The 26,400-nt window shown below is 35.6% G+C and overlaps 1 protein-coding gene across 5 annotated transcripts in view; it reads right to left on the bottom strand.

Moving 5' to 3' along the window:
• Window positions 1–26,400, bottom strand: part of NKAIN2 (sodium/potassium transporting ATPase interacting 2) — a 965,996-nt gene that overhangs the window by 622,869 nt on the left and 316,727 nt on the right. The window contains exon 2 of one of the 5 annotated variants that reach the window (XM_073893865.1): window positions 25,816–25,879. The exons of the other annotated variants lie outside the window; for them this stretch is intronic. Within the exon in view, the coding sequence (XP_073749966.1) occupies window positions 25,816–25,866 (51 nt within the window). The 5' untranslated portion in view covers window positions 25,867–25,879. The remainder of the gene's footprint in view (window positions 1–25,815; window positions 25,880–26,400) is intronic. 5 annotated transcript variants of the gene reach the window in all.

Raw genomic sequence — 26,400 nt, 5'->3', positions numbered from 1 at the left:
CCCCTGCCAAATGAGCCTCATTGCTTCGTCAGAAAAAGCATCCTTGCCAAGTCCCAACTCCCATGATGGCTTTAAAAAGAAGTAAGACAAAAAACGGGGAAGGCAAACACTGGCTGACTGTGGAACAGTGAACACCCTCCTCCCATGGCCAAGTTCATAGTTTAGTATTTGCAGCTTTAGAGTCTGGTCAGCTGTATTGCATTGTCAGCTTTACTTGCATTTTTCTTCCATAGGCATAATTTGGTACTGGACATATCTAAATAATGAAATTTTGACAGGTAAAAATAGCCTCTTGCTCATGGGTTTCTCAGGCCACTTCAGATCCTATGTTTCTTAGTTCCTCAGTTTTGATGATTCCACAATTCTGAGACCAACAGATGAGTTAACTACTCAGATGGGACAGGACTCAGCTTCATTCATACTTTCTCCTTGCCAAGTATGTGCAACTCCCTGAGGGTAGGCATTTCTGAGTATTGATAAAAACAATGCTCAGTATAAGCCACTATTCCAAATATGAGTTGATTTGAGTTTGAGTGTCCCTGAGTGGTTTTACCACATTCTGCTACAATCAAGAGAAGTTTTCTTTTGGGTAGAGCAATAAACAATATATAAAGATGTTAATCCTCCAGTGTTTGCATATAGTGAAATTAAGACAAAATTCTGAAGGATTCTGTCACACTGCACTCTGCTACATATTCTAGCAAAGACCTGAGGTCCTTTCACATTATGGTAAGTTTAATGGATAAACAAATACGGGAACATCGATGACAGAAATTGGATGAGAAGTGAGAGATTGAGTAAAAGGCCTTTTACCATATCCTTGCATCCTAATTGCTCTGAAATTCATATGTGTGTCAGGATTGACATCTATGTCATTCACCTCAATCACCATCAAAACCCTATGTGATATGCACTAATAACCCTATTTCACAGATGAGCAAATGGATGCCTAAGATCAAGTAAGCAGCTGGGCGCCTGGGTGGCTCAGTTGGTTAAGCGACTGCCTTCGGCTCAGGTCATGATCCCAGGGTCCTGGGATTGAGTCCCGCATCGGGCTCCCTGCTCCTTGGGAGCCTGCTTCTCCCTCTGCTTCTCTCTCTCTCTCTCTCTCTCTCTCCGTCTCTCATGAACAAATAAATAAAATCTTTAAAAAAAAAAAAAAAAAGATCAAGTAAGCAGCAGAGCTGGTATATAAACTCAGGCCTCTCTGACCTCCAAAGCATATGTCTCTTTCAAATACAGGCCACATGTTGGGTACTTACTACAATAGCTATTAAAGTCATATCTGATGGGCTAGTTCCATGAAATGCAAGAACTGGGCGAGTAGGAAAGGGTCTGGCCCAGACATGCAGAATGAAATTAAGTTTTGTTTTCTCCAACTGGATATTGCAAGGTCTTCCTTAGCCAGAGGGGCTGAAATATCAAGAGGGCTAATCTTGAAGTTAAATCCTGAGGTGCTCTGCATGTCTGGATAGGAAGGGGATAAAACAGCGAATGTTACCAGGGGCGCCTGGGTGGCTCAGTCGTTAAGCGTCTGCCTTCGGCTCAGGTCATGATCCCAGGGTCCTGGGATCGAGTCCTGCATCGGGCTTCCTGCTCGGCGGGAAGCCTGCTTCTCCCTCTCCTACTCCCCCCGCTTGTGTTCCCTCTCTCACTGCGTCTCTCTCTGTCAAATAAATAAATAAAATCTTAAAAAAAAAAAAAGAGTTCAGAATTGTCACATCTTGTGTTGAATTTAAAAAAAAAAACAGTTAAAGCTAAGTGACTAACTTTGCCCTATTCGTCAAAAATTTTGGAGATTTTAATTATGTGGCTAGATAACAATAGCATTCTTGGGTTGGTAAATCTATTTTGATTTAATATTTTCTTGTACACTATCACACTTTTAACTTGTTTCATTCCAATCCTCCATGGGGTTATGGGCTAAATTGTGCTTCCTTCCCTTCATATGTTAAAGGCCTAACCCCCATAATTTCAGAATGTGACTATTTGGAGACAGGACCTATAAAGAGGTGATTAAGTTAAAATAAGGCCGTAAAGGAGGGCCTAGTCCAATCTGACTGGTGTCTCTACAAAGATTAGAACACAGAGACACACCAGGGATACCTATGCATAGAGAAAGACCAGGTGAAGAGTCAGCAAGGTAGTAACCATCTCTTCTGCATGCCAAAGACAGAAGCCTCAGAGGAACAGACCTTTCCAGCACCTTCATCTTGAACTCCTAGACCCTGGAATTGTTTGGAATAAATGTCTGTGGTTCAAGTCACCCACTCTGTGGCATTTTGTTATGGAAGCCCTAGCAAACTAATACAAGGAGAAAAAATAGATTCTTCATATTGGATTTTGGATAGGAATTTTGATATGCAGGCTTTTGCAGAAAACTACAAATGTAGACAGTCTGAATAAATGTGGATCCTTTTCATCTCTAATTAAATTTGTTCTCCTTGCTTAGCCTACTTTGAAATGGTAAGCGGGTTGTATTCATTAACATAAAAAAATGTAACTACCAAAAGGAAATATCACAGCTTAAGAAGTAAAAACAATCTCCCACATTCACATTAGTTTAATTTCCATTTGTGTTAATGAGATCAACATAAACAATCTGAAAATGACAGACAATCCTCTTAGCTAGATTGTTAAACTTAAAAAAAATAAAAATTAAAAAAAAACCTCAAGAGGCTGAGTGTTAGAACCACTAATTAAAAAGTTTGAGAACCACACATACATGATCAAGAATGGAGTAAATAAGACAATAAAGGGAGAACAGTTGATAAACTCATCCAATCATGTGTCAGTGGATCCTTGGCCCTTCACAGAGATATCAGTTATGAGAAAATGAGGTTTTTAATTTCAACAATGTTTCCACAGGCCAATGTAAAGACAACTTCACCAATCTGTCAAAAAGAAAACAGTTCTACTTCTCACAGGATTGATTCTTTCATTTGTGAACAATGCCAAATCAAAAAAAAAAAAAAGAAGAAAAGAAAAAGAAAAACACAACTAGTTGGTGAACTTTCTTAAAAGACTTTTAGAAACCCTTAACATATAATCAAACTATCAATATATACTAGACAGGAACATGCACATAATTGTAATCAGTGAGAAAGAAGGCACACGCTGGGCTCAGGGATATATACATATATATGTTTGGTTTTCTTATTGGACCCAGCTCCCACCCTACCCCTAGACAATTTAATTCCTGGTTGCGGTTTCTTTAATATATGTCCCAGGAATATCTACATGGGTTTTGTTACTGCTTTAGTGAGTCCACGATTTCCCATATGTACTACTGTGATTGCCTAAGCTCCCTACCTCTACTTTTGCATTTTCCACAAGGCAATCAAATGATCTTTAAAAATGTAAACCGGATTTTTTGACTTTCTTATTTAGAGCTTTCCAACAATTTCCTCTTTGATTCAAGGTAGAATTCCAACTCTTTCCAGTCATCTACAATGCCCTATGGGATCTGCCTTACCTTGCCCACCTCTGCAACCATGCTGTGCTAGGATTTCCCCACCCAATCTTTTGCAGATACACGGAATTTCTTTTAATCCCTAAACAATGCCTTAGTGCTCTTGAACTTGCCATTTCCTTTGCCTGGCACACTCTTCCCCCAGATCACTCTATAGTTGACTATTCATGTTTCATTATAAAGGTCTCATCTTCAGAAAAGACTCACTTGAGTACCCAAGCTAAAGTAGTCCTTAATTTTAAGTTTCTATGGCACCCTTCTGTTAATTTTGTTCATAGCATTTTTCACTATCAGAAATTATTTTGTTCATATATATTTTTAAAAAATTTTTAAAGATTTTATTTATTTACTTGACACAGAGAGAGGGACCTTAAGTGCAATTTAAAACCACAGAGATAGAGACAGCGAGAGAGGGAACACAAGCAGGGGGAGTGGGAGAGGGAGAAGCAGGCTTCCTGCAGAGCAGGAAGCCCAATGTGGGGCTTGATCCCAGGACCCTGGGACCATGACCTGAGCTGAAGGCAGTCATTTAACCAACTGAGCCACTCAGATACTCCTCTTGTTCATATATTTATCTTAGACAGTTTTTTTTCTCTCTTTTCTCTTTAGAATGAGAGACCTTGTGTGTCTCCCTCACTCCCGAAATCTTAGGACCTAAGACAGTCCCGGGCACAGAGAAGGTGTTCAATAAATATTTATGCATGCCTTCTCTCTCTGGTAGGAGGAGCTTTGGTAAGAAGCTGCATGAATTAGAAGGAAACATGAAATCCATTCTCTTTCTTGTTCTCCTTTACAACTTAGTCATCCATCAGTATCCAGTGATCGACTTCCTCTTCTCTGGTTCCTATCCCACTCCCTCTGAATTTCTTTTAATTTTAAGATCTATTTGAGAGAGAGAGAGAGCAAGAGAGAGAGAAAAGGAGAGCTTGAACAAGCTGGGGGGTGGGGCAGAGGGAGAGGGAAAATCTCAAGCAGACACTGCACTGAGTGTGGAGCCTGACACGGGCCCGATCCCAGGACCCTGAGATCATGACCTGAGCCGAAACCAAGAGCTGCACGCTCAACTGACTATACCACCCAGGCACCCCCGTTCTAAATTTCTTAAAACCAAGTATTTCTCCCCACTAGAAAGCACCTCTAGTTCACAATGTACATCTTGTCAAAAATAGCCTTTACTCCTATTCAAAAGCAACCTAACCTCCTTTTGTTCCACTTACTCATCATATCTGATGTAAGGTTTAGGCATTTTTTTCTTCCCTCCCCTGTCCTAATATTTGCATTTCTGGGCTGCTCATTGTTCATAGGGACCTTAAGTGCAATTTAAAACCAAAGGCATATAGGGAAATATGAAGTGAGTTCACTTTTTACCTTTTTATCTTTTCATTTATGCCCATTGCCTTATACACTTAAAAATATCAGCTTTAGTAATCACCCACACACTATGTGTCAATTCTCTGCTTCTCTATCATCGTGTGTCATCATATCACCGTTTCTCCCCATTCGGAAGCCAATAGCATAAACTGCTTATTTTCCTTCAAATTGTTTTTCCATTTATCTCCATATCATGCAATTGTTAAATCAGATCAAACAGCCTCTGACACAATACAGCAAAAAAGACAGCATACATTATATGCACACACTTTCATCATTTAGAATAAGACTCTCACTATTGCCATTTTCTGCTTTCTGCAATTACAAATTCCAAGCTCCTCCTTCATCAGTCTGTTCATTCTCTCACTCATTCAACATTTCTTAAGCAATTTTCTGCACACCCTGCTAGATGTTGGAATAGCCAAGACAATATATATATATTCCGTATCATCAAAAATATCTTACATACCAGTGCCTTAAATTCAAACAGCTTCTAATCTAGAATAATCAGCAATTTTGAAATGTCAGAACTCAAAATTTAACCTGCAGTTTTCCACCTTTTATTTTTGATATCTGAAATAATCTCTTGCCTGCCATGTGCCAAGGTATTGTGCATCAGTTATTTACAGTTCTGATTTAAAATCACATTTCTGTAAATCTCTCCCAATTAATACTTTATGAAAAAATACTGTAACAAATAATAGGGAATATTCATTTTATATCAATTTATAACAGAATATTTGTTTTTGTATATAATTATCTGACAGACATTATTAGTATGTATTATTATCTGTCAGATAATCTTTTTAGTTAAGAATGTGATTTTCAAGTGGGTTCTAGAATTTGGTATTAAAACCAAACAATGTAATCCCATGGTGCTCTTTGTACTCACAAAACACACATTTTTCAGTGGTGAATAATGCTCATTTTAAACTTTAAAAATGATTGAAAGAATCACCTTGAGGGGGTGCCTGGGTGGCTCAGTCAGTTAAGCATCTGCCTTCAGCTCAGGTCAAGATGCCCTGCTCAGTGTGGAGACTGATTCTCCCTCCCCCTCTGCCCCTCCCCAACCCCACCCCTCGTGCTCTCTCTCTCTTAAATAAATAAAAAATCTTTAAAACAAAACAAAACAAAAAGAATCACCTCGCTTATAGGAGGAAGTAACCAAGCATGAGTATGCACAGAAATGAGTGACAGAGTTTTACAAACTCATAATTTGAGAGACATTTCTTTAATGAATGTCCAGTGACATCATTCAAATATGTATTAATATTTATAGCCAAAGTAAACATTTTATATATCTCATGGAACTTAGATGGAAAATTATAACCAAGAGGTCCTTATTCCTCAAATTTAAAGAAGAAAAGTTAACATTTGAAAATCAGTGAAGATAATATACCAATAGAGTAAAAGTGAAAAATCGTAAGATTATTTCAATAGGTGCAGAAACATCATGTGAGAAAACACCCAACCATTCTTCACTGAAAATACGAGAAATACAAAGGAACTTCTCTGATACAAGACAGCTACAAAAACATGCATACATAATATATTTAATGATGAAAAAATGCTTTCCCATGAGATTGGAAACAGCACGAGAATATACTCCATCACCATACCTATCTAACATTATGCTGCAGGTTTTAACCAGTGCAATAAGAAAAAGAAATATAAGACAAAAAGAAGAAAAACTAATTTTATTTGCCAAAGAATCTATAAATAATTAGAATTAAGTGAATTTACCACTGTCACTGGAAACAAGGTCAACATAAAAAAATAGCATACATATATTTCAGAAACAAATTATTGGGAAATTAAAGAAAAATACCAAAATAAAGATACCACAGTTGTCAAGTATTTAAGGAATAAGGGTGATTGAATAAGTATAAGCCTGTAAAACTGAAAATTACAACATGCTCGCTGAAGGAAATTAAAGAAGACTTAAAAAATAGAGAAATATGACATGTTCATGGATTGGAGTACTCAATAATTTTAAGAAGTTAATTACATCTTAATTGACGTATAAAATAAATGCAGTCCCACCGAAAATACCACTTGTTTTGTGGTTGTTGTTATTGTGAAAATTGAAGATCTAATTCTAAAACTGATTTGGAAATTAAAAGGATCTAGAATTCCACTACAGTCCTTATAGAGAAAGGTAAAGCTGGAGAACATACACTCTCAGTTTGTGAGACTTACTGTAAAGTTATATGAAGTTATGTGGTGTTGGTGGAAGGACTAACAATTAGACCAATGGAGCAGAACAGAGACTAGAGGTTGACCTTCACATTTACAGTCACCTATAATTATGACAGAAGTTCCACAAGAATTCAATAACAAATGGGTCCCTTCAGTATAAGATGTTGAATCAACAGGGTGTCTGTTTGGGGGGGAAAAACCCAAAGGAACAAACAACTCTACCATATACACACACACAAATAAACGGCAAGATAGATCAAAAACCTAAATGTGAAAGATAAAATAAATTTTCTAGAGGAAACTATAGAGAATTATCTTCATGGCCTTAGATAAACAAGGACTTCATAAACAGAAGAAATAAAACTAACTCTAAAAATTATTTACTTCATTAAAGTGAAAAGTATCTGGGAGGTGGGCAGGGGGACAGGTTAAATGGGTAATGGGTATTAAGGAGGGTACCTGTGATGAGCACTGTGTGTTGTATTTAAGTGAGAAATCACTAGACTCTACACCTGAAACTAATGTTACACGGTATGTTAACTAACTGGAATCTAAATAAAACTTGAAAAAAATTAAAAATATCTGATTTCTTAAGAGATATTATTTAAAAAGACAAACATTAGTATAGAAAAATACACACAAATAAAAAACTCATACCTCACATATGCAAATGTGTTTAAAATGTCCTACAGATCAATATATAGGCAATCAACTACATTTTTAAAAGTTAGCAAATCTTGGGACACCTGGATGGCTTAGTTGGTTATGATCTTGGGGTCCTGGGATCGAGTCCCGAATGGGGCTCTTTGCTCAACGGGGGGCCTCCTTCTCCCTCTGCCTGCCACTCCCCCTGCTTGTGCTCTCTCTCTCTCACAAATAAATAAATAAAATCTTTTAAAAAAAGTTAGCAAATCTTGAATAAAGACTCTATGAAAGGTAATACCTAGATGGCCAATAATCATATTAAGAAGTTCTTACACCATAAGTCATTGGAGAAATAAAAATTAAATTACAATGTGATAGGTGACACACCATTTCAAAACACTAAAATGAAAAGGGCAGACAATAACAAATGTTAGCAAGAATGCAGTGTAAGTGAAAATTTCATACATTGCTATTGGGAGAGACTTTGGAAAATTCTTTGGTATTATCTACTAAAACTGAACATATTTATCCCCTATGACGTAGCAATTACATTACTACAGAGATAACAATCAGAAATTAGTGCATATGTTCCAACAACATAACCCTTAACGGAAAACAATCCAAATGTCCATTAGTAATATACATGGGAGGCTGAAGAAGGGATCTGAAGAAGTTGGGAATCTTGACATGGGAAATTGTTATTTGAGTATATACATACACAAAAATTGGTCAGTTGTAAACCTCTGATTTGTGTTCAATTATATGTATAATTATACCTCAAAAATTAAAAATCAGGTAAAATTGATTCATGTTAATAGTGAAAGAATATACATGAATTTTTGTAACTTTTGGCAAGTGAAAATCAATAATCAAGTTTCCCCCTTCCCACCTACCAGCAATGCTGGCCAAATGTACAGGGGCAATCGATTTTCTGTTAAGGATGATATGAAAATTCCATTAGAAAAGTTACGCTAATTAAGTGATAGATTTTACTCTTCATTTTCTAACAGATTGGTTCTCAATATACATTTGTCTTTTTAAATTACCTTACCATCCAGAGTATTTGTTTATTCCATAAAAAATGAGAAACCTAAAAACAAAAGATTCCCAGAAAAATATTCTGAGATACACATTGTCTTTAATTTTTGTCTCACAAAAATGAATTTGTTTCACAACATAATATTGGGTTTCAAATTCAGAAGTGAAAGATGACAACAATGCTTTGAAAATAAAAGTCAACATACTTATTACTAAGGAATTCAGCATTCTACCAAAGTATTAGATTCTGAGTAGATTTCCTTCATTTATAGCAGCATATATAAGTTATACTCAGGTTCCTCATTTTTAATAGAATGGGGGTAATTACATGACAGAGTTGGTGAGGAGTAAATTAGTAATTACTATTTTTCCCAAGCAAAAGAAACACCTGACAAAGCGTTAATTTCAATAATATATAAAAATGGTTTCAACTCAATAATGCCATGAATCCAGTAGAAATATGGAGAGCAAGAATAGAGATTTCACAGGAAAATAATTACAAATGACACTTAGAAACATATTTAAAATCCTCAAAATCTTGCATGAATGTAATTTGCCTGTATGTTTACAAATGTAAAATGCCCATATATTTGACCTGAGGATTCAATTTCTAGGAAATGAGCTTACTACTTATCTGTTTATACAAACATATAGATGCATGCCCAAAACATGTTCATTACAACATTGACTGTAATAGCAAAAAAACCCATAATTAATGTAAATATCAATCATTAAGGAACTGATTAAATGAACTGTAATTTTGTCATTATAATGGAATTCTATATGACTGTTTAAACAGATTATTAGGATGTGGCATAGGCTCTGGATTAAACTGTTAACTCATACAGCAAACTACAGAGAAGTTTGTACAGTAAGACATTTATAAAATAACACATGCTCTATAATTTATGGACTGACATACCATTTATTAGCGGTATCCAGCAAACAGGCATGTCTGAGCTTTTGGAGGAGACTTTCTTTTTAATATATTTTCTAGTGTTGTGTTTGATTTGTTTTTTGTTTTTTAAACCATAGACTCTCCCAAGTAAAAATACAATGGTAACTGAAAAAACGGATTTCTCTGCAGGCAACCCAGAATAGTCAAAACAATTTTGAAAAAGAACAAAATTGGAATGCTCACATATCATGATTTCCAAACTTACTACAAAGCTACAGTAATCAAGATTGTGTGGTACTGGCATAAGAACAGACTTGCAGAGCAATGGAATAGAATCAAGAGTCCAGAAATAAACCTCTTCATTTATGGCAAATTTGTTTTTGACAAGGGTGCCAAGAAAACTCAATGGGGAATGAACAATCTTGTTAACCAATTTGTTTTAGAACAACTGGATATCCACAAGCAAAAGAATGAGGTTGAACCCCTCTCTTATAACATACACACAAGAAAAATTAACTCAAAATGGATCATAGAGCTAATACTATAATCTCTTAGAAGAAAACATAAGAGCAAATCTTTGTGACCTTGGGTTAAGGCAATGGCTTCTTAGGTATAAGAGCAAATGCACAAATGCAAAAAAAAAAAAAAAGGTAGATAAAACTTTTTTTAAAAAAGATTTTATTTATTCATTTGAGAGAGAGAGGGCAAGAGAGAGATTGAGAGAAAGAACATGAGCGGGGGGTGGGGCAGAGGGAGAGGGAGAAGCAGACTGCTTGCTGAGTGGGGAGCCCAACATGGGGCTTGATCCCAGGACCCTGGGATCATGACCTGAGCTGAAGGCAGACACTTAACCACCTGAGCCACCCAGGTGCTCCTAGATAAAACTTTTGTACTGAAAATGATACCACCAAGAAAATGAAAAGACAATTCACAGAATGGAAGAAAATATGTGCAAACTGAATATCTGATAAAGGACTTCTATCCAGAATATATAAGAACTTTTACATATCAATAAAAACATAACTAAGCCATTTTTTTAAAGGGTAAAGGATCTAAATTGATACTTCTCGAAAGAAGACAGACAAATGGCCTATACGAACACGAAAGGATGCTCAACATCTATAATCAAAGGAACAAAATCAAAAGAAGATACTATTTCCTACCCACTAGGACGGCTGTAATCAAAATAATGATAACAAGCACTGGTGAGGACAGAGAGAAACAGCAACCATCAATCTCAGTGTTACTGGTGGAAATGTAAGATGGTGCACGCACTGCGGAAAACAGCTTAGCAATTCCTCAGATCTTTAAACATAAAGTAACCACAGCAATTCCATCCTTGTTTATAGCCAAAAGAAATGAACACATTACCATAGAAAATTCTGTATGTGAATATTTATAGCCAGCATTATTCATAATGGTCAAAAAGTGGAAACCATCAAAATGTCCATCCACTGATGAACGGATAAAGAGAATGTGGCACATTCATACAATGGAATATTATTCTACAATAAAAAAGAATAAAGTACTGAGGTGTGCTAGAACATGTATGAACACTGTTAAATGATAGAAGTCAGCCCCCCAAAACAGATGTTATGTGTTTACATTTACAAGAAATATCCAGAACAGACACACCTAGGACACAGAAATGTAGATCAGTGGTTGCTAGGGGCTGGGGAGGGAGAAATGAGGAATGAGTGCTAATGGATAGGAGGTTTCTTTCCAGTGTGATGAAATTGTTCTAAAGTTAGACTGTGGTGATGGTTGCCCAGCTCTGTGAACATATTAAAAACCATGGAGTTCTATGAATTTTAAAAAATGAATTATATGGTATGTGATTTACATCTTAACAAACCTTATTTAAAATGGAAAACATGAATTATAAAAATGCAATTTCGCTAACGCCACATCTTATAATGTCTTGCAGAAAGTAAGTGCCTCTAGAGGTTCTCCAAAAGTTTGAAGAACTTAAATGAATAAACAAATGAAGCCCTTTCATCAAATAAACAGGAAGGAGGAAACTTGTTCAGAAATCAGAAATGTAAAAGGAATAATTGTAGAATATATCAAATATTATACACTTAATTAGTATATTGGGGAACTTCAATAAAAACTAGAGAGAAGAGAAAGCTATGTCCAGCGTAGGTATTATGGGGCTACGTGCTTTCATTCTGAGGTGGGAGGAGGATTTTTCATACATGTAAATATTCACAGCCCTTTATATGAAAAAGAAACACAACTGAAATTTTAAGTATTCCATTACTTCAAAATATCTTCCTACTGATAGCTTTACTAGCACAAGTAAGGGCCAATTAAACTGAAGGATTAAAAGAACTAGCTTTTAGAGGTAAAATGAACAAGCTTCAACAGCAAACATGCATCAGCTGAACACGATTCACAATTACCAGAGTTAATAAAAAAGTCACTTTGAAAGCATCTTTCTTTGAGGAGCTCAGTTCCCTTCCCCCAAGACATCACCTAATTAAATCTCAAAATATATAAGGTTATATAATCAATTCTCAGGGTTCTTTCTTTTCAGAATCTTATTGGAAAAGTAAACCTTTCTTCGGAGCATTTCAGTCTATTTATCTCTTTTGTTCTAGGCAGAAATTGGATCTGACCACTATTCTCTGTAGATTTTTTTGCTTCTACTTTCATATTTGCAACTTGCTCATGTACAGTGGAGCTTGCTCTCCAGAAGTGACCCTTAACTGCTACAGGTCAAAAGTGAAATTGCATCCATCCACTATTGTTTACTGTTCCCAGGTTAGTGAGGATGACCTGAACACTTATCATGATGGATCCAAGTGTCACACTTTTCAGTGTATCCTGAGTGAATACAAAATGTGCTATAAAAGGTTATAGAGAATGTCTTCTAAAAACTTCCAGCATTTGCATCCTGTGCTAATAAGTAACTCTAACATAGTGAAGGAGGTGAAAAAGTACAGTACAAATGTACTGAAATTAGTGAAAATACAAGTATTACCAGAGAAGACAAGGCCTTTGAATCTTGAGTTCTCACTTCTTCCCCAATCACACTTTTTTCCAGAGCACTTTCCTGAATTTTATAGTTACTCATTCCCTTGATTTCTTCACTACTTTTCACATATGTATTCCTAAATAACATGCTTAGTTTTATCATCTTTGAAATTTTTGAAGTGGAATCCTAATGTATTCTTTTGATTTGTATTTTTGTTCAATATTTTTTTGTGAGATTCACCTATGTAGATGTGAGATATTTAACTGAAGAATTTATTTTTTTTAAAGATTTTATTTATTGGGCGCCTGGGTGGCTCAGTTGGTTGAGTGACTGCCTGCGGCTTGGGTCATGATCCCGGAGTCCTGGGATCGAGTCCCGTGTCGGGCTCCCTGCTCGGCGGGGAGTCTGCTTCTCCCTCTGACCCTATCCCCTCTTGTGCTCTCTCTCTCTCTCAAATATATAAATAATAAAATAAACTAAAATAAAAGAGCGGGGGAGGGGGAGATAAAGCAGATCCCTCACTGAGCAGGGAGCTCTACATGAAGCTCAGTCCCAGGACTCTGAAATCATGACCTGAACCGAAGGCAGACGCTTGACCAACTAAGCCACCCAGGCGCCCCTGAAGAATTTATTTTAATAATGAGTGATTATTAATACTTTTTTAAACTTGAAAACACTGCATTCTGAAACCACTTGGACATATGTTTCTATTTACTTATATGCTTAGGTGTTGGGGTTAATGTAGAGCATGAAATCAGCCATAATATCTGGCTTGCTAAAATGTAACACACAAGTGCTGGGGGTGATGGAAGGTTTCCGGGAAGGGGGTGGGCCTTTGGGATGCCAAGACCCGTGTGACCACTCCGCTATTGCAATGCCGTGGGGAGTTGCCTTCCCCGAAACATTCTTAACCCAAACAGCCGCCCCGTGATCTAAGAGATTTTTAGTGTGCATTGTCCCTTAGGCTATGTTAGCAGAACTCATAGAACACCCAGATTAGAATATTGTATCTTTCCCGTAAACAGATCCCCCTAGTTCAGTAAGACCCTTTGTCACACATCCCGTGCTTGAGAAACAGTGATAAGGATTTGTAATTATCCTGAAGGACCAAAAAAGCGGGAGCAAAGAAGAGCAAAGGGTCTTCGTCTCTGAACACTGACCCCCTTGCCTTCTCCTCTCTTTCACTGTAAAGTTGGGAGTCATTTTTCATCTCTTGGTACAGGGATTGCTGGCCATTCCCAGCACTTAGGAATTTGATAAGTACTTCATAAGACTTTAAAGATGTAAGACTCATGAAAGTTTGTAATGAGATAAAATTAAGTAGGTTGAGTTATTTCTCAGAATACAGCACAATTAATTGCAGGGATTTTGGAGTCAAGAGACTTGGATTTGGATCTTCGTTTTCCCATTTATCTGTTGATTCACCTTGGCTAATCCCATCTCTTTTTCCCCAATTTTTTCATTGATAAGATGGAAGAGAACATATTATTTACTTCATATGATTGTGATAATGCACATAAAATGCAAAAATAGTAATTGGGAAAAAATGAACACTCTATAAGTAAGGTTTGCTATAATTAAAATAAAGGCATCCTCAAATTTACGACCTAGTTATTTTTTTTCTTCCTTTAGGCACAACATAATAAATTGGGTTTCTGTTCTTGAAAATAAGAATCATAAAATCTAAATTCTTTATGAAATTAAAACAAAAATATTATTTCAAACATGTGTAGAATATGTTAATGTAACTGACATAACATTTTGATATCCAACTGTGTGGATTTTCCAGTTAATTTCTCTCTTCTCTGATCCTTTGTTAATAAATACACTATATTAAGGAAGGGCTGATAAAATGAGAACAAAAATCACTCTGAGCTTTTCCACTCTGTAAAAGGACTTGGGGGCAACTGGGTGGCCCAGCTGGTTAAGCATCTGTCTTCAGTTCAGGTCATGATCTCTGGGTCCTGGGATCAAGCCCTGCACTGTCCTCAGGTACTCCCCTCAGCAGGCCGTCTGGTTCTCCCTCTCCCTTTGCCCCTCCCCCAGCTCATGCTTGCTCACTCTCTCAAATAACCAAAATCTTAAAAAAAAAAAAAAAGGACTTGGGAAAGTGTTTTGTAGAAGAAACAAATATTTTTGAATACCATGGTTTTCAATTATAAGAAAATAACTTGAGAGAAAATAATGTTTTGTTTTTGCTTTATTTCTGAGTCCTGTAAGACTTAAAATATGATAATCACATCCAAAACCATAGGGTGAAAAGGAATTCATGATTATCTAAGAGATGTTTTCTCATCACAAGGTGATATGAATTTCACCAGAGGGTAGGAAAAGAACAAATGTGCTGTTTACAGGATACAGGTGATTTCTGGTGTTGGGTCCCAGGGTCCTTCCTACAGTAGAAACCCAAAAGGGAGGTGAGGCAGGACCCCTGAAACTCCAGGATTTACCTCACTAAGTTTTGGGGTAATTGCAGAACATAAGCGTTGTCCAGGATGCTGTGTAAGATACTGCAGTTCTTACAGAGAATTTGCAGCTAACATAGCACCTATGTGTTAGGAAACCATTGTCTGAGGAAAGTGCATGGATAGAGCCTGAACATAGCCCGTGTCTTTTACAAGCCAGCACACTGTAGCAAGAATAGCTAAGAATTTTGAGAACTCAGGAGAGTTGCAAACTTGTTGAAAGACCAAAATTTCTGAAGAGACACTGAGGTTGGGTCCAAGAAGACACAGAGCATAGGGAACTGAGAATTGGAGGTCATGGGGAAACATTCTCGATATGATGAGTCACACTTCAGCAGTAGCTGGCACTGAAAGGAGATAACCAAGAATCAACCGCAAACCCAGTTCCCACACCTACTCTGTTTAGTAAAACTCTCCTGAACCCAGAAGCTCCCAGGGAAGGGGGTGGGGGAGGGGAAGAACAGGCAAGAAAGAATGGGAAGAACACAAAATGATCACATTAATCCAAAATTGTTTCAATTTTAAACCACAAACAACAAAATTACTATTAAAAGCCAACTCATAAGCTAAGTTGAACTTCTCATTAGTTAATATTTTTTCCATTTTGAATTTTTTGTAACTATATAAAATTCAAATCCACTATAAAATAAACTTTTATGAAAATTGTTTTTCTAGGTCTAGACTGGCTGAAACATTTTAAGCTAACAGTCTAAAAAATTTAGAGCAAAAAAAAAAAAAACTTTTTTTTATAAATCCCCCTGAAACAAGGACCAGCAATCTTCACTGTTCCCAGGAAGCTAAGGTCATACATCTTGATTTTTTCCCCCATTTCTGATTTAATAAGGGTATATGCCTCCTCATATCTTTGAATGATAAATGCTGGGGGTAGTTTCCCTAGTGACTGTGACTAGGGAAGTTTCCCTAGTGTAGTTTCCCTAGTGACACATCCCCCCACGCCCCTCCCCTCTAGAACCCTCAGTTTGTTTCTCAGAGTCCATAGTCTCTCATGGTTCGTCTCCCCACTCTGATTTCCCCCCTTCATTTCTCCCTTCCTATCTTCTTTTTTTTTAAATATATAATGTATTATTTGTTTCAGAGGTACAGAGGTACTGTGACTCCTATAATCTTGTCTCTATAATATTATATATATTACTTATGACTTAAGATGTCTCCACAGAAATAAATTCATTACAGGAATGCCTGATGGTTGGAGTCAAGCTAGAAGGATAATGATAAAATCAAAACATGCTATATTGCAGAAGGAGCTATGGATACCACTCCCTTTTTTAGTGGTTTGTTTTTTCTTTTTTTTTTTTTTGTAATTTAAAATGTTTTCTACAATGAATGTGCATTATTGGGGTGATACAAAGATAATACAGAAATAATCACTTTTTTTTTTTTTTTGAGAGCTGGATAGGAATGTAATAGTCAGATGACTCAAATGCTTCATTTTAGAGGCTGGTTAATTAAGGTCCAGAGAGGGTCCTGGCCCTAGGTCACACTGCTAATCAATGAAAAAGATGGCAGTCACTCTCAAAAGTTCTTTCCATTAATCCGGTCTCAGTAGGAACTGGTGGATTGAAAAGGCAGCACATTGTTCAGATAATTCTTGGAAAGGAAAGCAACATCTCAATAACGGAGCTCATAAACCCCACTGCATAGATCATGTCTTTTTAATGTTTTTACCTGCATCTGATAATGGATAGCAAATTGTCTCACACCAAGAGAATTGCCAACAACTTTTCAAATGATGAATAAATATGATGTGCATTGTGAATTCATGCTCTTCAGTCATTCAGAGAACTGTCATTAGCATTGCAACCTACATACTGTGTATTTCACATTATTGCTGGTACCAAAATAAAGATATTTTATTTGAAACCATAGCAACGTTTTCGATTATGCAAAAGAAAGACTGAGGGTGAAGATTGATGTCTAACAGTAACATATGATGCTTTACTGTGTTTCATCATTGTAATATTCTATTATAACTAGTTTCAGTTTAAAGAATTTCAGTATTGCCAGTTTCCTTCTGAAGTTCTTACTTCTAATTTCAATGAATTTTGCTTGTGATATTAACTAGAAAGTGTTGGCCGATTTTCTCCCAGATTCTGTTTTCCAGTGAAAAAAAATGGAAATTAATGAGATCTTAACTTTTGAAATTGTGTCATCTTCTGAAAGATCTTAAAATTAAGCCACATGTATTGGCTGTAAAATGTATAATTTAATAAACTTTACTTGGGACCTCAACTTGTATTTTCCAAAAAGAAGGGAAAAGAATGGAAATACCCTGCTTCTGCCAAACACTCTTCTATGTTCTTTACTCTATTTAAGGAAGAATAAGATGAAAACAATTTAAGATAATTTCAGAAAAAAATATAATAGGACCCTTAAATAGATTTTAAACAATCATAAAGAAGATTTTTATTCATAAATCTCAGTGTAATTTAGTAATTTTATTTATGCCTTAAATTCAGTTTTGAACTTTTTATCAACTGTAATGGGAATGTTTTATTTTTCAAATAAAAAATCTATACCGGTTTATTTAGACCATTTTTTCTACCCCCATTGATTTCTAAAAGTGATTTATCATGCAAATTCTTATACAAAAAAAAAAAAACAACTGAGTAATATAAACTAACTTTTAGGTAAAAACTACTTATCTCACATAGCTTCTACCAACTTATAATTTGGTGGAGGGCCTAATGTTAAAACATACCTCAGATAAAAGTTTCTTGTGGAGGATGAAGCTCACGGAATCCTGGTTCATAATTTTAAGGTATCCTAAAAATCATGGAAAATAATAACTAGCAGAGTTCTTAGTGTGTCTTTGTCAGTATTGATGGTCTTAAGCAAACTGTGGTAAAACCTGGACAGACATCAAGCCATGATAGGACACTTGTAAGTGCTGTGTGCATGTACCTTGTCACTAACTGAATAAGCAGCTAGATTGAATGGTTTGGGAATTGTCCTGATTTTATATCCCAGATAAGATCACCTGTATCAGTTTCTACCCACCATTACCTGGAATATATCTAAAACTATTTTCTGTTCTTCAGTTGATTATTTTAAAGATTTTTATATGAATGTATTCACAATCTCTATTTTTAAAAAATCATCCTAAAAGATAGGTGATTATTGCCCCCAAATAATAATTCAAAGTAAAAATGAGCAAGAAAATTGATTTTAAGTGCTAGATTTATATACTACAGATCAACATTCTACAAAAACCAAATGAAAAAGGAATGTGAATGTTTAATTCAGTTATCCTATCTATATTATGTAATAACGCATTAAAACTGTCCCTATTTACATATGCCTGGAAATATAGAAGAAAGACAGCAAATATATAAAGCTATTTTTAGATCTGGTACACATGAGAGATATTTTAATAGAATATCTTACTAGTTTAAAAGGTAAGGAACATTAATTTCAAGTAGGGGCTTTAACAGTTTTTGGGGATGAGGCTTTTGAGATTTACCATGAATTGTAGACAGTTTATTTACGAATAAACCTCTTAGATTGATAAATACTGTGCCACTGTATTTCAGGTAAAAAGAACAACATTATCAAGGTTACAATTCAAAACTTGGTTTGGGTTCATCTCCTGTGTTGTGGATACCTGGTGCATTTCTTTTGTCCAGAGTCCTACCCCTGGTGCATGGGTAACACCACCCTAATTCTACTTTGGGTAGTCAGCACCCACACTCTCCTTCTGGGGTCCACTCCTTTACGCCAACCCCTGTCATTCTGGTTAGAGAGGTGAGCACATAACTAAATCAGGGCCAATCAGGATTAAGCATGGACCTTTGCTAGGTCTGCTGGGAAAAAGCAATCCTCTTTTCACTGAAATTCAGAGACTAAAATTCATGTAAGCCTGAAGCTAACAAATGTCATCATCATCACATCAAGACAGCCAATGTGAAAATAAAACTTACTTTGAGGAAGGAAAAAACAACAGATGAGTGATGTCCTAAATCTGGAATAGAAAACTTAAAAGTCTAACTGACAGGGAAAGAATGTAAACGTGTAAAGCAATACCTGTAAAACCAAATGGATTGGTGGGATCTGCGGAAAATGAAGATATACTCTAATCATAAACAATGAAATTTGATTTTTTTTCAAGTATCATTCTGATCACAATAGCTTTGTGACCAGATTTCTCCTGGTGGGCACCAGATGGCAACCCCTGCATGAATCTTAGAGGGTTTAATGTAATCTAGCCTTTCAGTTATGTATCAATTTTTTTCTTTAGTTTTCTTGCTGCCTTCTCATGCGTCTTTGCTTTCCCCTCCCTCACTCTTTCTTCCTTTCTTCTTTTCCTTCCTTCCTTATTTTTCATTGTATTTCACCTCTTGGCAACAAGAGAATACATATACTATTTTTGCAACATACAAGACAAAAAATAACAATGAAAGATTATGTCTTTCACTGAAAGAATCTGAGAAGTATTAACAATTCTATTTTAAAGTCAAGTAGCCTGGCAGCAAACTTAAAACTTGGCTTAGGGCAGTGTGCCTCCAACTGTGTCCACCAGACCAGCAAGTAGTATCAGCAACACCTGGAGACTTGTTAGAAATGCCAATTCTCAGGCCCCACCCTAGACCTCCTGTATCAGAAACCACCACCTGTATTCCTTGTGATTCTGGTGCACACTCCACACACTGTCAGAAGCACTGCTTTGGGGAAGTGGTATGATGGTCAGGAAGCCATTCAGTGATTCACACATTAAGTGAACCTATGCTATTTCAGAGGCAGTGGTAAGTGAGCATATAAAGCCTCAAGAGGAATAGCTAATATATTTTATGCATAAAATAGTTTCTCACTACGGCAATAACATATACAAATGAATGAATGTGAGCAAGAAAGGAAGAGCAAGATTAATGTAGGGTTCAAAGATGAGACACCACAGTTGTTTAAACTATATGGATATACTGCCTAGGTTTAAATCCCAACTTTGTTATTTCCTCCCTATGCTAAACCTTTCTGCCCCACTTCTCTCATTTCTATAATGGGAGAAAGAATAACGCCTGCTCCTTATGATTCTTATGGGGATTAAGTGCGTTAGTACGTGGAAAGTTTTTAGATTAGACCAGGGACATCATACATGCTCACTAAATGCTAGTTTGGCTCTATAGTTGCCATATACTATTCCATAACCAATAGCCATATGTGACAATTTAGATTTAAATTAAAAAAATATTAAAATGTTTCCTCAGCCACATTTCAAGTGCTCAGTACCCACAAATATCATGGAACATTTTTATCATCAGAAAAAGTTCTAGTGGAATTCAATGCTCTAGGCTATGAGATTAGTATGCTAATGACAGAGTCAGAGAAGGGGAGGTAAGGGACATGGTTTGTTAAGTAAAAAACTATTTCCAAGTCTCTGCCCTGTCATCACATGAAATGGCAACCATCAACCTCCTCTTTTAAAAGGCTTAGTTCCTTTTCATGGGTCCTGCTGTCTCATCCTGGGACCATGAAGCTCAGGTAGGTTGAAATGTAAACTCAACTGGAACTCTGGACTGTTCACTGGGAAAGCCTCCTATGCCGACCCTGTCTGTTCTTCATACGTCTCAGTAAGGGAATAGAACTTTGATGTGCTTATTAGGTTTCTACCCCTTTTCACCAATATGTGGCTTCAATGTCACCAAGATACATATTTTTCCTCAATCCTGAAATATGACATGTGAACTCAATTCGGAAGGTACTAAACAGAAAATCAAAAGAAACGTGAGTCCAAGTATATCCTATTATAAAATCTCAACTCAAAAAACACAAAATTCATCAGTTGATATTTCCATGTGGACATTCTACTATCATCTCTATTGAATACATCCTTGAATTCAAGGGCATCATGAAGCAGCATCCAAGCTTCCTTTCCTATCATGTCTCTTTCTGAGCTATTTCATGAAGCCTCTACTCTAATTACTCAGGCTTCCTTTTTGAACCCTGATTATATCATGCTCATTTGCACTTCTGAATATTTGCTCATGTTGTGTCTCCTGCCTGGAATGGCTGCTTTAATTCCTTCTCCATATATTCACATCCCTCCATCCATAAATCTCCAGTTCAAGTCATGACTTCTTGAAGCCATGTCTGAATAGTTCTCACATCCCTACTACTAAAGAATGTCTATAACACATAATACAGAATTTTATTATATGACATACATCCTCTTCCATATATATAACATATATATTCTTCTAACTTGAAAACATATCTTAAATCATCCTTCACAGTAAATAGATCTTGATTTTTAAGAAATAACATTGCATTGTATTGCACTTATCTATTGTAACGGAAGACTGAACAATAATTGCTAGACCACTATTACTGAGTAAGGAAGGTAGGTTTTAGAAGGCACTTGGAGGGAAGGGGCCTTCCATAACAGCAAGAACAATTCATCAATAGTAGATTCAGTTTAATCTGAGATCGGTGTTAAATATGATGATGAAAGCTCGTGGAAGTTTGTGATAGCCCCAATTCTCTGAGGGAGGCAAGAACCAAGTTGGCCAGGAAGAGAGGGTAGATGGAAGAGATGGTTGAGGTTTGAAAAAAAAAATCAAGGAAACATGTAAGTCTTCTGAACAAGTAGGAACCAGAATGGACTAGGAACTGTCAGAGGACAGTAAGAAGGGGAAAGAATGTTCTCAGAAGAGGATGAAAACAGTTTTTTGCTAATGATTGAATGTCATTTGTGTGTTGGGCAAAAATTGCATCTAACACTTTAAAGTATATAAAATAAGATTCCTATAAAGATTCCTATCCCTTCCTATAAAAGTTTCCAGAACTCAAATACTCTCCCAAATTCTGAAAGCCTACTGAAGCCTGCCATAGAGAACATTAAACTTAGAAGATAGAAGGTTAAATATCTCCATTATAAAATTTAATTAAAAGAAATGTTTAATAATGCTGCTTTTTATTCATAATAATAATATTTTAAAAGGATGGCTCTGAAAGGGAATCATTTGTTCCCTATTTAATTTTTATCAGCCCATACTTCTCCCCAACAACCCATTAGTCATCCTGACTTAACTGTGTTTGCCTTCTTAAAATATGGAGGGGATAAAAATTGATAGCTCATAAATACATATTAAAGAGTAATTTGAGATTTATAGAAAAAAACAAAGTGAAACAAAGAAGGGCCACTGTAGGTAATGCTATGATGTAGGCAAAACGAAATAATCCGTACACAGTGTGTACTTGGATGCATGTATGTGTGTGTGCATGCATGCACACCCACATAGAGAGAACACTGAGTTGTGACTCAATCATAAAACGCTGTTATAAAACCTTTACAAAATAACCAAATACACTTTTGTATGTAATTTGTCTCTTTATGGAAAGGACCTTTTTCTATATATTATACAGCCACTAATGTTTAAAAATCTTTAGAATTGACAATCTAGCAGTACAACACTCTTACAGATAAAATATGGAATGACTTAGCCATAGATGATGTTCAAATAAGTAGAGAATCCTAGTCTCAAAGATCAATCTAAATGAAAAATAATGTTTTAGTAACACAATGGAATAGATACAAGGTGCCTATCATCTGTTACTTGAATAGTGCTGAAACTGACTCCATGGTATTAGCTCTATTTATGATGGAAGTCTGGGGAAGAAAGGCAGCAACACTGAAGAGAAAAACAAACTCTACACAATGAAAAAAAGACCCTGGCCCAACAATCTCCACCTCCATAAGACTTCCAAAGCAAATATCACCTGTATGTCTTTTTTTTTAATTGAAGCACAGTTGACATACTATATTGGTTTCACATGTACAACACAGTGATTCAACATTTATATATATTATGCAGTGATCACCATGATAAATCTAGCTATCATCTGTCACCAAAGTTGTTATAATATTAACTGTATTCCCCATGCTGTATATTGCAGCACCCTGTCTTATTTATAACTAGACGTTTGTACCTTTTAATTCTACCTCTCCCTGTTTGGCTCTCTCCCTACCCTCCTCTCCTCTGGCAACCACCAGATTGTTCTCTGTATCTATGAGTCTGTTTTGGTTTTGTTTATTCCTTTGTTTTTTTAGATTCCATGCATAAGTGAGATGATATGGTATTTGTCTTTCTCTGTCTGACTTACTTCACTTAGCATAATATCCTCTAGGTCTATCCATGTTATTGCAAATGACAAGATCACCTGCATATCTTGACTTGGAAGAACAATGTTTACTAAATCATACAGTAATGTATAAGCAAATTGAAGAAGCAAAATACTGATACAAAGACAGACACCAAACTAAAAATTATTTCAATTCTGTTTTCTGTTATGGTTAACAAGGCAAGAAATGAGCCTATACATAGAACTGATAGAAGGCACCTTTGAAAACCCACATTCTTGGCTTAGTTAACATTTGTCTCCCCTTCTGCTGTACAAAGAAATAGGCTGCATGATTAAAATTGTAAAAAAAAAAAAAGTAACCTTATTAAAACTGCAAGACTATTATTCTTAGTAAATAATAGACTTATCATTTTGAAATTCCGGATACTTTAAATGATTCAAGTTTCCATTAACAGTTTTCTATTAATACTGCTTTGTAACAGGAAATGAAATAACTTATAAAATCTTTAAAAATGACATTAAAAATAAATGATTTGTTGAGATAACTACTGAAATAAAGACAATGAAGTTGCACATATTGACAAATAAATGGAGATGCTATAAAGTCTTTCCTTTCCCAACTATACACAAAAATAAAGCTCTTTTTCCAGTATAATATTTTAATTAAATCCATCCTTCTTGGAATTAGAAATAAAAATGAGATTAATAGATTCCATTATTTAAAAAAATCCAATACACTGTGGACATTTTCAGGCCAAGCAAGTATGGCAACATCAATAGCTGCATCCTCCAAATGTGAAAGATAGTAATAAAGTAATGCACATGGAGGGCTGTGACAGTTCATCCAAAGTGGCCAGTGATATTGATGAATCAGTATCCTGCATCATGAGAACAACGAGACAATCCAATAATCCAAAGTCAAGTCTTAGATTTCTCTCTCTCAACGTCTCTTAATATTGATTAGACAGTCAATTTTGTCTTAAAATGGAATGGCATCTCCTCACAGTTTTGAGCGTTTCTGAATCATCGGCTATATCCAGGATAGGATAACACAGGCTGAAGAACTCAGTCCCTGCTATTAAGTAGTATATAATCAACAGGTCAACTTTTACTTATAGCACTGGGACCACAAAGTCATTATAAGAAAATGAGAAGCTTTTTGCTTTAATGTGTCATTGTCCAATCTCAGAAAGCGATCTGAGATTGTTTTTCTCATCAATTGCTTGATGACTGATATATAATCTCTGAAATGACAGTCTTAGATTTTGCTATAAATGTGAAACAAATACAAATCCATGCAAAAACTCCTGATTTCCATAGTATATCGAGGGCATAATACCAGAAAAAAAATCACAAGAAAAGTAATTTAAAAAAATGCTTTAGGAAAAACAAGAATTAGCTAATCTTTAACACACTGGAACTTCTTTTTGTCTCCTTTCTGAGTAACCCCCTTCTATTTCAGCAGCTTTCTCTCTCACCATCATAACCACGTTGCCTAAGAGCCTTTCCAGTTTCGAATCCTCCCAAGCTCTGTATTTCCTCCTCTCCCTTCTGAGGGCCCACCATAGCAGCCTTCTGGCAGGTAGTCGGTAATTCACCTACTATTTTGCCCAGTGGCGTAAATGATCAAGCTCAAGAAAAGAAAAAAAAGGAAGCTTATTTTGAAATAGGTTGCCTGATACTTACCAAAATGGAGCTTAAAATCATGGGCCCAGTGATATTACTATAAATCACTTTACTTAAGATTCATTTTTAAAAGTTCTATACAATTCTCCTATTATTTTTTAACATCAATGTGGATATCAGATCTTTTTGGAAAGAAAATGAATTATGATACTATGGAAATGTCTTCAAAGGCAGAGGCTATGATTTAAAGTCTTATCAATTAGGAATATTCTTATTGATCTTTAAGGTCCAGAAATTGTCTAGTAAACATAAGTGTAAGGATATTTCTGAAAAATCTGAAATTATAGGGACTCACTATTTTTTCAGAAATACTACAGAATTTTGGAGTATTATCAATTGTAATTTGTACAATTTAATTTGTCCAATTTGTAAATATACGGAGCCACCTGCACTCATGGTATTATAACATTACAAAATACAATGGAATGTTAGAGGTATGGTAATTAGGTCTGTTTTCCTCTTGCCGAGTTTTAAACGGCAATAGATTTTCCTTAAAATTATAGGTCATACAACTTTCCTCTCTGAAGTCAGTCTAATAACATGGATAAATATGAGTCTAAGTTATGTGAAATATTTACTTATCTACCCAGACTAATCATTTTTAAAATGACATGTTCACAGTGTCCATTTTAAATGGGAATATCATTATATCACACAATCCCAATTTTATATGAAAAAAATTATAAATAAAAAAAGCCTAGAAACATTTCAAATTAAGTAGTTATAGGTAGATGTACAATTAAAGGTGACTTTAAGTCATCTTTTTTATACCAACATTTTCCAAATTGATTTCAATTACCATGAATCATTTTCAGAACCAGAAAAAAGTTATTTTAAAAAAATTTCTGGAAGAAAATCATGTTTTGATTTAATGGACTAATATGAACATTTAGGCATGGTCATGAATTCTTCAAATGAATATCACCCTACAGACATGAATGGAAAAATATTACTCTGAAAAACTCACGGTTAAGATATTTGTGGGACAATATAATAAGAGATACCTAATGATGCCCATCCATCTTCAGTACCTGTAAATACATCAGAGGGACAAATAAGGCATGATTAGAGGGTGACCCATCTAAAGGTAACCCCCAACTAATTCAACAAGGCTTTGAACCTGACACTGATTAAGACCTTAAATAAACTTCACAGCATGCTATAATCTCAATTTGCTTCCCCGATACACCAACCCCCACCCTTAAGCCAGTCACCTGGAACCAATCTCAATCAATTTCTCCTTTTCTCTCATTCTACCAACCCCCACATTAGATTAATCAATAATCCCTTAATTCCATCTCACCTAGACTGCACCATAAGATACATTTGAATTACAATAGTTCCTGAAATCTGAAATTGTCTTACATAAACTGTAATTGCAGGTTTGATACATTATTTATCTTCTCTATTTAAAGCTTCAAATACATTGATAGTATATATAACAATTGATAGCCTCTTTGTATCAATGAAATGCAACATGTATATATTTATATTTGTGTGTATATCTATACACTTAAAACTAATATTACTTTGTTATAATTTTTGTGTATTT

The sequence above is a fragment of the Callorhinus ursinus genome, unplaced genomic scaffold (genome assembly GCF_003265705.2).
Source record: "Callorhinus ursinus isolate GAN/ISIS: 27379988/994484 unplaced genomic scaffold, GSC_fseal_2.0 scaffold6, whole genome shotgun sequence".
NCBI lineage: Eukaryota > Metazoa > Chordata > Mammalia > Carnivora > Otariidae > Callorhinus > Callorhinus ursinus.
This window is presented reverse-complemented; position numbering and strand designations above follow the sequence as displayed.